Below are 13,568 nucleotides of genomic sequence, written 5' to 3' on the forward strand. Positions count from 1 at the left end.
CTCCTAAGTTCCTGCATACTTAGACACAAGGTTAGAAATAACGCAGGACCTAACTTAACTTGTTGATCACACCAAAACAACCTTGGGATTCCAACAGTTTGCATATAATATTATTTTGGTAGATGAAATACGTGAAGGAGTAAATACTAAATTAGAATTTTGACAGAAAATAATAGAAGGGAAATGGTTTATGCTTAGTAGAATAAAGATAAAATATATGGAATTTAAGTTTAGCAATATTAGACATAATGAGATAATTGTTAAAATAGGAGATAACGAGTTACTTGAAATTGAAAACTTTAGATATTTAGGATTATTTTTACAAAATGATAGAGAGATTGATAGAGATGTTTTACATAGAATACAAGCATGATAGTTGAAATGGATGAGAGCGTCGAGTATTTTATGCGATCGTAAAATACCTCTTAAATTTAAAAGAAAATCCTAGAAATCACAGTTAGACTTGCTATAGTATATGAAGCTGAATGTTGAGATATGACTCGAACACATTAGTAGAAGATGAGAGTTACTGAGATGAGCATGTTAAGGTGGATGTGTGGACATACAAGAATTGACAGAATAAGAAATGAGAGCATTAGAGAGAAAGTCGGAGTTGTCTCTATTGATAGAAAATTCCGAGAGACACATTTAAGATGGTATGAGTATGTACTTAGACAACTAATAAATACTCCATTTAGGTGATGTGAAATTATGACAAACATGCATATCAAACGAGAAAAAGGAAGATAAAAAAAGACTTGGTTAGTAACAATAAAATAAGATAAAATTTATTTAAGTATAGATAGTGATATAGTAGGAAATAGAGTTCAATAACGTAAAATGATCTATATAGCCTATTTTATTTAGTAGTATAAAACTTAATTATTATTCTTACTATTTATAAATATCTAACTCTATGTCCTCGATAAAATTTCTGAATCCGCTCCAACTAACACCGCCATCATCCTTTGCATCCTCATCCGGTAGTGCATGATTCTACTCCGCTCTGGTGAACAGATGATTGTTGGCACATCGAATCGGAGATGATTATCGAATTGGGATGCTTGACTGCTATTGATTTCATTGATGATTATTTCTCTAGAGGGATTGCATTGATGGTCAAGAAACAACTTCGACCAACTACGTGGAAATAGGCTCAAACTTAATTTACTGCGTTTGTGTCTCTCCTATCTACTTCTCTAAAATAAGAAATGCATAAAATTGAATTAAAAATAATAATCCAATTTATATTAAGTTGAAATATTTAAAATAAAAAATATGCCTCATGAATTAGTGCGCTTGTTTCTAAATACAAGTTATTTTACGAGCTCAAATTTTAAATTAGGTTTAATAATTACCTTTCAATTTTCGAAGTAAGAGGTTTTTAACTCAAGTATGATCCATTTTTGGGCTCAAAATATTCTTAGTGTTAAATTGTATTTGTAATCTTACATTTCACTACATTTTTATTTAGAATAAACAATTTACTAGTGTGCATTTAGAAAAATAGAAGTATAAAATATTTCCATGCTTCATTTATTATATTTTAGTTCATGTTTTAAAAAATATATTTTTTATTTTAAAGTTTTAATATATTTTCCCGTACAATGCTAATTTTGTTATTTCAGTGTAGAAAAACCTACACGCGTACCCATGTCACTCTCTCTCTCTTTTCTCTACACCCCAGGGCCGAGGATCGGTGGGCCCTGTTCTCAAAATCGGTACACCCAAGCGGCCGTCAAAATATTTAGTCATCGCCGTCCCACCACACCAATTGGCCCACCCTATGCGTAACTCTCTCGACTATACCACCCGGACGCTTTTCCGTCCCCGTTCATTCCCTTCTCTCCCACCTCTTCAACGCCCTTTCCGACTTCATCCGCTCCTCGTTCTCGTGACGAAGGCGAAGACGAGCAATCGAAGAGAAGCAGAAGAAGGGAAAGGAGATGGAAGGAAGCGGCAATTGGACGAGGAGAGAAATTGGAGGCGATAAAGATTTGTTTCACGTGATCCACAAGGTTCCATCTGGCGACACTCCTTACGTCCGCGCCAAGCACCTTCAGGTACGGTCCTTCGATCATCTACCACGATGGCTTGTTTTTTGGGGAGCTACTTTGAGTTATGTTTCTGCATTCTGTGACAAGATCTTGTGTCTGCTGCCGTGTTATTGCCTTCTTTTTGACCGAATAGGTTTTGCTTATAGGAAAAAGTTTAATCTTCTCTTGGTGGCATTTCTTTTCATTGTCTATAAATGAAAATTTTTGAATTGGAATGGGGATCAGGCAGAGAGTGTGCGTGATCATCTACCTCTTCGCCATTTGAAAGTTTCCCGAAATGGATATGATTGTGACTGGAGTTTGGGAGGTTCTGGTTGTTATTACTTGTGCATAGTTTTTCTGTGAATAAAACAGAAATACAAAACATCTAAGAAACCTTTCTGGTGTTCGGTTGATTGTTCTTATTCTACTCATTGTCTTGATAACATTATTTGATCGTTTGTTCTTTTCTCTTTCTATCACCATGAGGAAATCAATGTTCTGGAATAAGTGAAATGGTTAAAGGATTGAGATAGCGGTACGTTATTGCTTGATCAGCTGAAGATTGTCAACACACCATTATTTCTAGGAAAATTGTATATGTTGTACGTGTTCTTGGCTGCGCTATCAGGAGTTGGAACCACTACTATGGATCATTATCACAAGGAAATGCCTACCATTTCACAAATTTAATGCCTTCTTATACCACAGATGGAAGAGAAGAAGAGAAGAATGTTGGAAATGTGAATAGAAATAAAGAGGTGGAAGACGGAGACTCCTTTGTGTATGAGTTTAGCTCCACATTGGGACTTTCATGACACTATTGTTGGTTTATATTGTTGCACATGCATGTATGCTATGAACAAATGTATGAAGAGAGACTCTCTCTCAACTATAGGGGCGTAAGAGATACAAATCTAGGACTCGGATTGTACCAAACCAAGTTGAATCGTGTGTCAGTATGATCTGTGTGCATTGAATGTCAAACCACTTGGAGCAAAATTTGTCCAAGCGGATCAACTAACATTGGCCGCATGAAACATTTTTGCTACTTGCTCAAGTGAATAACGGATGCATTAACTATTGTTCATGGCATATCCATAACCTCTCGGGTGAAACAATTGCATTTTGATTCGGGCAGTAATGGCAGTAAATGACCCAACACTATCAAAGGGGAGACACTCCTATATAAGGAGGCTAGATTTTGAGCAAAAAAGAAATCTCCATCCTCCTGCATTCCCCCTCTCTTTCATCCTCTCTGTCATACATCTTTTGTTCGAAAGAATACCTGTAATAGCATTCGGGTACCTCTTAGTTCGCCACGATCCACCAGTGCTCGGTGGCGATCATGGTCTACCACTGTATCCTGGGAATAGACGACCCGAGAGAACCTCGAAGTACAGTCGGAGGTGGGTGCATTTGTTTCAAGAAAACTGCGTGAATGCAGGCCTCAACGTCTCAATTTTTGAGCAATCGGGAATCTTTTCCGACTCGGCAACTTCATTTCTTGACTCGACGATTCGGGCGACTTGCATCTTGACTCGGCATCCACTCGGGAGATTCAAGATTCATTGTCCACTCAGAGTTGGCATTCGGGAGTCTGCACTCGGAGTCAGGAGTCGGGCATACAAGGCATCCCAGTCTTTCGGGTAGCTCAACAACCATCCAAGTAGCCCATCCTTCCCTGCTTGGCAATCTGATCTGTTCAGGCCATTCAACAGATAAGTTGAAGTTGTAATTTCAATTCAGTTAATTCCCCAATATTTTCGGCAGATTGCCTAACAATCTTAAAATAGAGTTCTACTCTATTGAGATGGCCATGAAAACAGTTGAGATGCAATAGGTTCAACATGTGAAGGCCCTTTCCGTCCTGATTGTAAATCTCCAGAGAAGTTCACTTGGTTGAACTTCAAGAGGAGGCAGCATAAGATGCTCTTCTACTTTATCATGCTCAATCTGGCTCAGTTTTTGACTGAGGACCCTCCCAAGTATGTTGAGGATGCTGATGTTCAGATCATTAGTATAGTGGAGGTATGGACTCATTCCGAATATCTATGCCAAAACTACATTCTCAACAGCCTTGCTGACTCGTTGTATGTGTGTACAACACGAAGAGAATGACTAAGGAATTGTGGGAGTACTTGGAAAAGAAGTACAAGACGGAGGATACTAGAGCCAAGAAATTTATTGTAGGTCGATTCCTGGACTACAAGATGGTTAACTCCAAAACTATGACCAGCCAAGTCTAAGAGCTTCAGGTAATCCTCTATGAGATTCACTCATAAGGTATGATTCTGAGTGAAACCTTCCAATTGATAGCAATCATTGAGAAGTTGCCTCCCAGTGGAAGGAATTTAAGAACTACCTGAAGCACGGGCAGAAGGAGATGAATGTGGAGGAACTCATTGTTAGACTTCGAATTGAGGAAGATAACAAGAGTTCTGAGAGAAAACTATTCTAAAATGCCATTGTAAAAGACAATGTAGTCGAGCATGGTCAAAACTCGAAACGGAAGAATCCCAAGTCTTCTAAAATAAGACTTAGAGGAGGCATAAGTAAGAAGAAATTTTATGAGAAGTACTTCAACTATGACCGAGTCGATCATAAATTTTGAAGTGCGGAAAGCCAAAGAAGTAGGAGGCAAACTTGAACCAGGGACTAGAAATGGACGACCTTTGCACCATAGTCTTTGAACTGAACCTAGTGGGTTCAAACCTGCAACAATGGTGGATTGATACTGGTGCCACCAGACATATCTGCTGTAGCTAGGAGCTGCTCCACAACTTTGAAGAAATCAAAGACAAGGAGAAACTGTACATGGGAACTCAGCAATCTCGGACATTATGGTGGCAAAAGGCGAATACGCTCGCCCCCAACGCCCCTGCCAACCGCAACCTCGGACATCATGAGCTAAGGAATAGTGGTGTTAAAACTAACCTCGGACAAGGAGTTGACTCTCAATAATGTGTTGTATGTTTTGAAGATTCGGAAGAATCTAGTGTCCAGATCATTGTTAAGCAACTATGGCTTCCACATTATTTTTGAGTTGGACATAATTGTTCTATCAAAAACGAAATATTTTTAGGAAAGGGTTATGTAATTGAAAGACTATTCATGCTCAGTGTAATGGCTATTACCCCTAATGTTAATAAAATTATAATCTCTTCCGTTTATATGCTTGAGTCTTCGTCTTTGTGACATGGTAGATTAGGACATACTAACTATGATGTGTTGCGTAGATTAATTAACATGCAAAACATACCAATATTTTACCTTGACTTGAAATACAAGTGCGAAATTTGTATTGAAGCGAAAATGACAAAGTTATCCTTTCAACACATTGAAAGAAGCAACGAATCACTCGATTTAATTCACACCAACGTGTACGACCTAAAAGGTACACCTATATGTGATGGGAATAAATACTTCATCACTTTTATAGATAATGACACAAAATATTGTTATGTATATCTTCTCAAAAGTAAGGATGAAGTTATAGAGAAATTTGTTCTCTATAAGAATGAGGTTGAAAATCAACTTAATAAAAAGATTAAGGTGGATCGAAATGACCGAGATGGTGAATATGTATCACTGTTCACTAAGTTGTGTGCTAAATATGGATCGGACACGAAACAACTCCTTATACTCCTCAGTAAAATGGAGTTGCTCTGCAAAAGAATCACATATTAAAGGAGATGATAAATACTCTTCTATTAAGCTCTAGATTGTTAGAGTTTATGAGGGGAGAAGCTGTGTTAACAGCAAACTACCTTTTAAATAAGGTATCCCGAAAGAAAATAGATAAGAGCTCTTATGAGTTGTGGAACAGAAGACAACCATCCTATAAATATTTGTGAATATGAGAGTGTCTTGCCAAAGTTTTAGTGCCTGATCCGAAAAGGATTAAGATTGAATCAAAAATTGTTGATTGCATATTTATTGGATATGCACATAACAACAATGTGTATCGGTTCTTTGTGTATGAATCACAAATACCAGATATACACAAGAACTCAATAATTGAATCGATAAATGCCTCATTCTTTAAGCATATGTTTCCATATAAGACCCGAGAGGAAGCTAACTCCTCAAAACGAGCATATAAAACATAAGAAGGAGAAGAAGATGATGAACCAGTTGAGGTTGAGCTCAAACGAAGTAAAAAAACTTAGGTGGAAAAATCCTACAGAATGAATTTTATCGGTTTCATATTGGAAAGTGAGTTCCAAAGTTACTCAGAAGCAGTAAGCTCTTCTAATGGACTTCACTGGAAAGAGACAATTGCACCTGATATAAACTCTATCTTGCAAAATCACACTTGGGAACTTATGAATCTTCCTTAGAGAAGCAAATCACTAGGTTGCAAATGGATCTTCAAGAAAAAAATGAAATCAGATGACACGATTGATAAGTACAAAGCTAGATTGGTAATTAAAGGATACCGACCACAAGAAGACCTTGATTACTTGGATCCGTATTCTCCGGTGTTAAGAATAACTTACATTAAAGTGTTGTTGACTATTGTCGCTCTATGGAATTTAGAAATAATTAAATGGATGTAAAGACAATCTTTCTAAATGGAGATTTAAAAGAGGAAATGTACATGTAACAACCTGAAGGGTTTTCTCTACTAGGACAGAAAAATAAGGTTTATAGATTAGTGAAGTCGTTGTACGACTTGAAACAAACACTAAGGCAAGTGACATAAGAAATTTGACAATACCATAAAGGAATATGTATTCAAAATCAATGAATGTGATTAATATGTCTATATGAAAGCCATAGAGAAGATTATGTTATATTATGCCTATATGTAGATGACATACTTATCATTAGGAGTAATGGTAAGATAATCAAATCCACTAAAGATATGTTGAACTCAAGATTTAACATGAAAGACATGTACTTAGTTGATGTAATTCTAAGAATCAAAATTCTTAGGACAACAGAAGGACTTGTTCTTAGTCCCATTACATGGACAAAATTCTTGAAAAATTTACCAAGGGTGATACTGCGTTGGCACGAATGTCGATAGATACGAATCAACATATATCGAAGAATTGAGGAGAAAGTATCTTTCATATAGAGTGTTTTCAAGTGATTAAAAGTTTGATGTACCTGATGAGTTGTATACAACCAGACTTAATCTACGTATGAGCACTGAAAAGCGATAACAAGAGTACTTAAGGTATTCTCGTGTATATGACCTGTACTGTATGAGATATTCTATTGTGATTGAAGGATAAAACGATACGAGTTGGATATCTAATATAAAAAACTCTAAGTTTACGAGTGGATATATATTCACTCTGGGAGGTGCAGTCATTTTCTGAAAATCTTCTTAGCAAACTGTAATAACCAGATTCATGATGGAATCTAAATTTGTAACTCTTGACAAATGTCGTGAAAAGGCTGAATGACTACGATAATTCTTAGAAGATGTTCCTAGATGGTCGAAATCGGTGCTGACAATTTGCATACATTATGATAGTCAATCAATAATTGGTCGAGCACAAAGCCATTTATATAATGGTAAGTCTAGACATACGCATTGTACACATAATACCATTAAATAACTACTCTCAATGGGAGTTATCACTGTTAACTATGTGAAATCAAAGTATAACATAACAGATCCGTTAACAAAAGAGTTAAACAAAAAGTTAGTTCTAAGCTCATCGCAAGGGATGAGCTTGATGTTGATGAAAAATATTGGTGCAAAGGAAACTCAATCTATGCAGACTAGAGATCTCAAGAAGTAGGTTCAAAGGGACAACCTAATTGCACCGACAAAATTGCTCACTGTGAGAAACGACCCAATGGATTAGTGAAGGATGGAGATTAAGCACACGATTTATAATGATCTAGTAGAGTAATGTGGAATTCTTTTAAGAGATCACCTATGTGAAAAACAAGTGGGCCTGCTTTGAAGAGAATTGGAGACACAATTCTTAGAATTTCTAACAGAACTAGACGTGTTCATGGCCAAGAACGAACATACTCATGAGAACTGAGTTGTATTAGGAGAGTCTTGGGTGAGATATGTCAATGCTTACACAACCGACAGAACAATTCAAAAATATTGTGTCTACTATCAGCCAGTAAACAAACATCTCTTCACAAGAGAAAGTTCAAAGGGTGCAACCTACCTATCCTATACTGGACTTAACTGTTGAATGTTGTCACATACCCTGTTTCTATTCATATAGGGGATTATTGGAAATGTAAATGGAAATAAAGAGGTGGAAGAAGGAAACTCCTTTGTGTATGGATTTAGTTCCACATTGGGAGTTTCATGACATTATTGTTGGTTTATATTGTTGCACATGCATGTATGATATGAACAAATGCATGAGGAGAGACTTTCTCTCACACATGAGTGTGCAGGAAATTCAGAGCTCAGATTGTACTGAACCAAGTTAACTCGTGTGTGAGGACTATCTGCGCACGTCGAATGCCAAATCGATTGGGGCAAAATTTACCCAAGCTGATCAACCAACATTTTGCCACATGAAATATTTTTGCTACTTGCTAAGTGAATAAGGGATACATTAACTGATATTAATGGTGTATCCGTAACCTCTCGGGTGAAACGATTGGCGTTTCGATTCGAACGGTAATGGCAATAAATAGCCTTTAATTAGCCATTTAACACAACAAAAGGGGAGACACTCCTATATAAGGAGGCTGGATCTTGAGCAAAAGACAACAGCAATGAAAGCTATAGCAAAGAAGAAATCTCTATCCTCCTACATTCCTCCTCTCTTTCATCCTCTCTGTCATGCATCTTTTGCTCGGTAGAATACCCGTGATAGCATTCGAGTACCTCTCAGTTCGCTGTGATCCACTAGTGCTTAGTGGCGATCACGATCTGCTGCTATATCCTGGAAACAGACGACCCGAAAGAACCTCAAAGTACAGCCGAAGGTGAGGTGAATTTGTTTCAAAGAACCTACGTGAACGCAGGTCTCAGCATCTCAATTTTCGAGCAATCAGGAATCTTTCATGACTTGACACTTTCATTTCCCAACTCGGTGATTCAGGCGACTTGCGTCTCGACTTGGCATCCACTTGGGAGATACATTGTCCACTCGAGAGTTTGCACTCATATTCGACATTCAGGAGTTTGCACTCGGAGTCGGGAATCGGGCATACAAGGCAGCCCAGTCTTTCGGGCAGCTCAACAACCATCCAAGCAACTCATCCTTCCTTGCTTGGTTGTTTGAGATAATCCGTTTAGACCATTCAATAGATAAGTTGAAGTTGTAATTTCAATTCAGCCAATTCCCTAATATCTCTGACAGATTGTCCAATAAAAAAAGTATGAATAAAGATGTACTATGTGTTCACTGTCATTAGGACTTGGGAACCACAAATATGGATCATAATCATGTGGAAATGCCGACTGATTCATTACTTGAATGCCTGTCTTGGACAGATGGAAGATTAGAGAAGAAGAGTGGAAATATTACTCATTAGTTGTTGGCTCGTTGCCTTTAAGTGTAGTTTTCTCTTGTTGCAAAGGAAGCTGCAGCGGCTCAGTTGCTACTTCTAACTTCTTGTTCACCGCACAAGGGTGGTCACATTGACCCATATGCTAGCATAGTGACAATTTGCTAGGATTGCAGTGTGTGCTTGTGTAGCTCCAAACAACTGATTAGATTTTGTTGGTCCAAACTATCTGGAGTTGGCAATGGATTCAACTAAGATATTTATCAAAATAACTCAAATAATAAATAAAATGTTTGTAAAAATCATCCCAGGGAGTGAGTGCCAGATATCCCGAGGCAAATTTTGACATTCAGTTTAAATCAAGTTGTGTTTGTACTTCATCGTGTTCGTGAAGCCATGTTTGTCCCATTCATTTAGAGCTGGCTATATTTTTCTTATCTCTTCATTGAACTCGACGAAAGACTACCAATAATATCAGATTAATTACACTAACTTTTATTACATTGACTATATATATATATATATTTTTTTTTTGATCTTTCTCTGCCCTTTACATTTTCTATTATCAGGACGAAGCCAGCCCGGTTCATCTACCTAGGCTGATCCTGCTCTGATCTCAAGTCTCCATGATGCCTTTCTTTCTTTCTTGTATTCTTTCTTTCTCCCATTGTTGCAACCTTCTTCTCAATGTTGTCGGCCGTCATTGTCCCCCGGGCTAAAGCTTGGGTAGGCTATCGTGGTTCGGCCATTGTCTACTGTCCTAACATTGTTCAACGTAAGCAAAATTAATTCTTATACCTAATTAAATTATTTCAAAAAAATAAGCACAATCTAGTTGCAACTAGTAAAGTAGTAGCAACACATTAACAGTACATGCTAGTTCCAAGCAAGCTTTAACTTCTCACAATAATTACATTTTTAAGAAATATTGCATAATTACTGTATGTAATCACTTGTTCCCCATGTGCTGCAATATGAAGTATTAGTATTCTCTTTCAGTCCATCTAGTACTAAATCTTTATAAACTGAACCAGGTTGTCGAGAAGGATCCAGGGGCTGCTATTTTATGGTTCTGGAAGGCAATAAATGCAAGGGATAGAGTGGACAGTGCTTTGAAGGACATGGTGATGGTTATGAAGCAACAAGATCGAGCAGAGGAAGCAATTGAAGCCATCAGATCTTTTAGGCACCTCTGCTCCAAGCAAGCACAAGAGTCCCTTGACAATCTCCTTATTGATCTCTACAAGGTAGTAGGTACCATATAATTCTAAGAACACAAGTAAAAGGAATAATAAACAAACAACTAAATTTTAATTATGGTGCTAATTATCTTACATGCAACATCGAATTGTCAGAAATGTGGAAGGATAGAGGAACAAATACAGCTTCTAAAGCAGAAGCTGCATATGATATATCATGGGGACGCTTTCAATGGGAGGACAACGAAAACAGCACGTTCACATGGAAAGAAGTTTCAAATCTCCATTAAACAAGAGACAGCCCGCATCCTGGTAACTCTCTTCATCACATTATTGCTCGTTGGTGTCATCTGTTTGCCATAGTGAATCATTTTCCTTCAAGAATTCTTTCAATTAAGCCTGTAGGATAAAATAAATACATAGTTGTATATGGGCATTATAATGGGAAGAGAAAGGAAATAAGTTAAAGGACATTGTGGAAAATGAAAGAAATATGTTCCAATAAGTGGGTAAAAGACTAAATTGAGCTTGGAGGAAATTCTCGATCTCTAAAGATGACATTGTAATTACTGGCATGCCATACAGTATGATGTTATTGACATAATTATTGACAATTTGTAGTGAAGTAACTACTGGCATGCCATACAGTAGTCTATCACATAAACCAGAAAAAATATAATTCAACTTGCATAGCAACTACAATCAACACAGCGTGTATGCAGGTTCTATCCAGGGACGGAACCAGATAAAATTTTTCGAGGGCCTGAATTACACTATAATCTTTTTGTGCGGCTAAATAAATTTAAATAATGTTTTTTTAGAGGTTGGATGGTTACAAGTTAGGATTTGGTTTGAAATGGGGAAGAGGAAGAAGAAGCGAGGAAGAGGAAATAGAATGGGGAAATAGAGAAATTTGGGAGGAAAATCGCTCCGCCTTCAAGGTAAAAAGGCATTTTTTTTAATATCCTTTGGTGGAACGACATCGTTCCGCTAACGGGTATTAAAAAAAATAAAAGTCACAAATCTTTCATGAAGATAGGATTGTTGTTCCACTAAAGGGTATTAAAAAAAAAAATAGAAGTCACAAATCTTTCGTGACTTTTTAAAAAAAATGGATAGGGTTGCAAAAGCAACCTCCACAGTCAGAACTGTCATACTAGATGGTTCCGATAGACTCATGGGGAGGGGGATAAAACCCCTCTTAGCCTTCCATGTAGTTCCGTCATGGGTTCTAGCATATGAATGCAAGTGCCCATAGGGTTACGATGTAGCAAAATGATGCTAAGTTATTATCTAGGTATTCGCGGTTCAATCTCTAGTTACAAAGGGATTTTTCTTTCAAATGGGGTGTGCAACTACGGGATACTGGGTTTCTGGGCCGCCCATCGTAAACGCTTCTTAATTTACCCCGACGGTAGGTGGAAAACTTCTATGGAACCAAATCGATCGTCCCAGATTCAGTGTTACCTAATTTATTATTTTTCTTATCATATGAATGTAAGTCGATGGTCTTTATTAACAACAAACAACAAGAGTAAGATTTTAAAAAGCATTTCAGGTCATCAACCCACCTGCTGCATATCATCTTAAATTTCTACATTGCTAAAAATATAGGTAATATGTCCAAAAAAAAAAACAATCCATCCAAAACATAGCCACAGAGAAAAAATATGTATGCCTAATACCTTAAAGTGCTTTTCACTTGTAAAATAAATGTGCAAGTGAACATTTATATGCCACGTGCTATTAAAAACTTAGTTTAGTGTTCCATAATGATAGGAATTATTCTTCATTAAATTCTTCACCATCAAACGAACGAAGCTATTTTTTGCTCCTTTCACCACATAGGCAGATACCTAAACCACTTTTAAAGAAGCAACGTATTGTGAAACTTCGGAAATCAATCAAGGAGATGTCTCGAAGTTTGAATTGGAGTTTGTGGGACTGCCCTTTGCGCTTTATGAATCCTTTAGTGAGTATTTATCATGTGTGTCAGGGCAATCTAGGCTGGGCTTACCTGCTGCAGAACAACTATGCTGCGTCTGAGGTGGTCTACCGCAAGGCTCAGATGATTGAACCAGATGCCAACAAAGCATGCAATCTCGGGCTGTGCCTCATCAGGCAAGGCAGATCTAAGGAAGCACGCCACGTACTTGAGGATGTCATTCAGAGTAGGTTTCCGGGCTCTGATGATTGCAAGATTATAAACAAGGCCCAAGAGTTGATTCGGGAGATCCCCTTGCAGCCAGCCACACCAACATCAACATCAGCCTCAGAGACAAATTTTGATGTAGAAGATGAAATATTGCAAAGAATTGACTTGATGCTGGATCACTGGGCTCCCGCAAGGTCAAGGAGGTTACCCATCTTTGAAGAGATTTCCTGCTTCAGAGATCAGATAACTTGTTGATCAAGTGTTGATTTTGTTATTCAAAATTTTCCAAGCATTTGTTGTCTGGTGTATAGAATAATTAGACAAAATATATCAAAGGAGTGAACCCCTTCGATAAAGATGTAAAGGTTGCATTGTGGAAATAAAACAATTAAGGGTTTGTTTCAAAGTAGTATTTTTTTTTTCCCTGTAACATTGCTCTATTATTGTATTATGACTTTGGCTTTTTAGAAAGTTTGTGGAGCATTCTACCTTGTGCTATTTTTCTCAAACAGTTGATCTCCATCATTATCTGGATGAGAAGTTTTTTCGGATCTAAAGCTGTGCATAGTATTTCTTGTATTTTACATTTTCCATCAGTAATAAAGAAGCACCATCAACATCTAGAAATGGTATTAAGCTTTATGCAATCAACAGTAAGCATACATCTAAATGATTGAATTATGTTTCGCAATGATTGGTGAAATTCAAACAGATTCTAAGAAAATA

At 37.3% G+C, this 13,568-nt stretch overlaps 1 protein-coding gene across 2 annotated transcripts; it reads left to right on the top strand.

Annotated features, from left to right (window-relative positions):
• Positions 1–1,777: 1,777 nt before the first annotated feature.
• Positions 1,778–13,310, top strand: LOC121997851 (protein SULFUR DEFICIENCY-INDUCED 1-like). Of its 2 annotated transcripts, none has more exons than XM_042552505.1 (4): positions 1,778–2,063; positions 10,523–10,738; positions 10,844–10,999; positions 12,684–13,310. In XM_042552505.1, exons 1-4 carry the CDS (start codon positions 1,947–1,949, stop codon positions 13,095–13,097), a joined length of 903 nt encoding a protein of 300 aa, XP_042408439.1. In that variant the 5' UTR covers positions 1,778–1,946; the 3' UTR covers positions 13,098–13,310. The 2 variants fall into 2 exon arrangements, with proteins under 2 accessions (XP_042408439.1, XP_042408440.1); XM_042552506.1 differs by having other exon boundaries at positions 10,523–10,735; positions 12,684–13,301.
• The last annotated feature ends 258 nt before the right edge of the window (positions 13,311–13,568 follow it).

This window comes from Zingiber officinale, chromosome 6A (assembly GCF_018446385.1).
Source record: "Zingiber officinale cultivar Zhangliang chromosome 6A, Zo_v1.1, whole genome shotgun sequence".
Taxonomy (NCBI): Eukaryota; Viridiplantae; Streptophyta; class Magnoliopsida; order Zingiberales; family Zingiberaceae; genus Zingiber; species Zingiber officinale.

What these genes read in the sequence shown, in the direction of transcription:
- LOC121997851 (XM_042552505.1), top strand. Translation starts at nt 1,947, where the DNA reads ATGGAAGGAAGCGGCAATTGGACGAGGAGAGAAATTGGAGGCGATAAA. An exon ending in TTATTGATCTCTACAAGGTA is followed by an intron (nt 10,739 to 10,843) that starts GTAGGTACCATA and finishes TCGAATTGTCAG; the next exon opens with AAATGTGGAAGGATAGAGGA. An exon ending in AAGAGACAGCCCGCATCCTG is followed by an intron (nt 11,000 to 12,683) that starts GTAACTCTCTTC and finishes CATGTGTGTCAG; the next exon opens with GGCAATCTAGGCTGGGCTTA.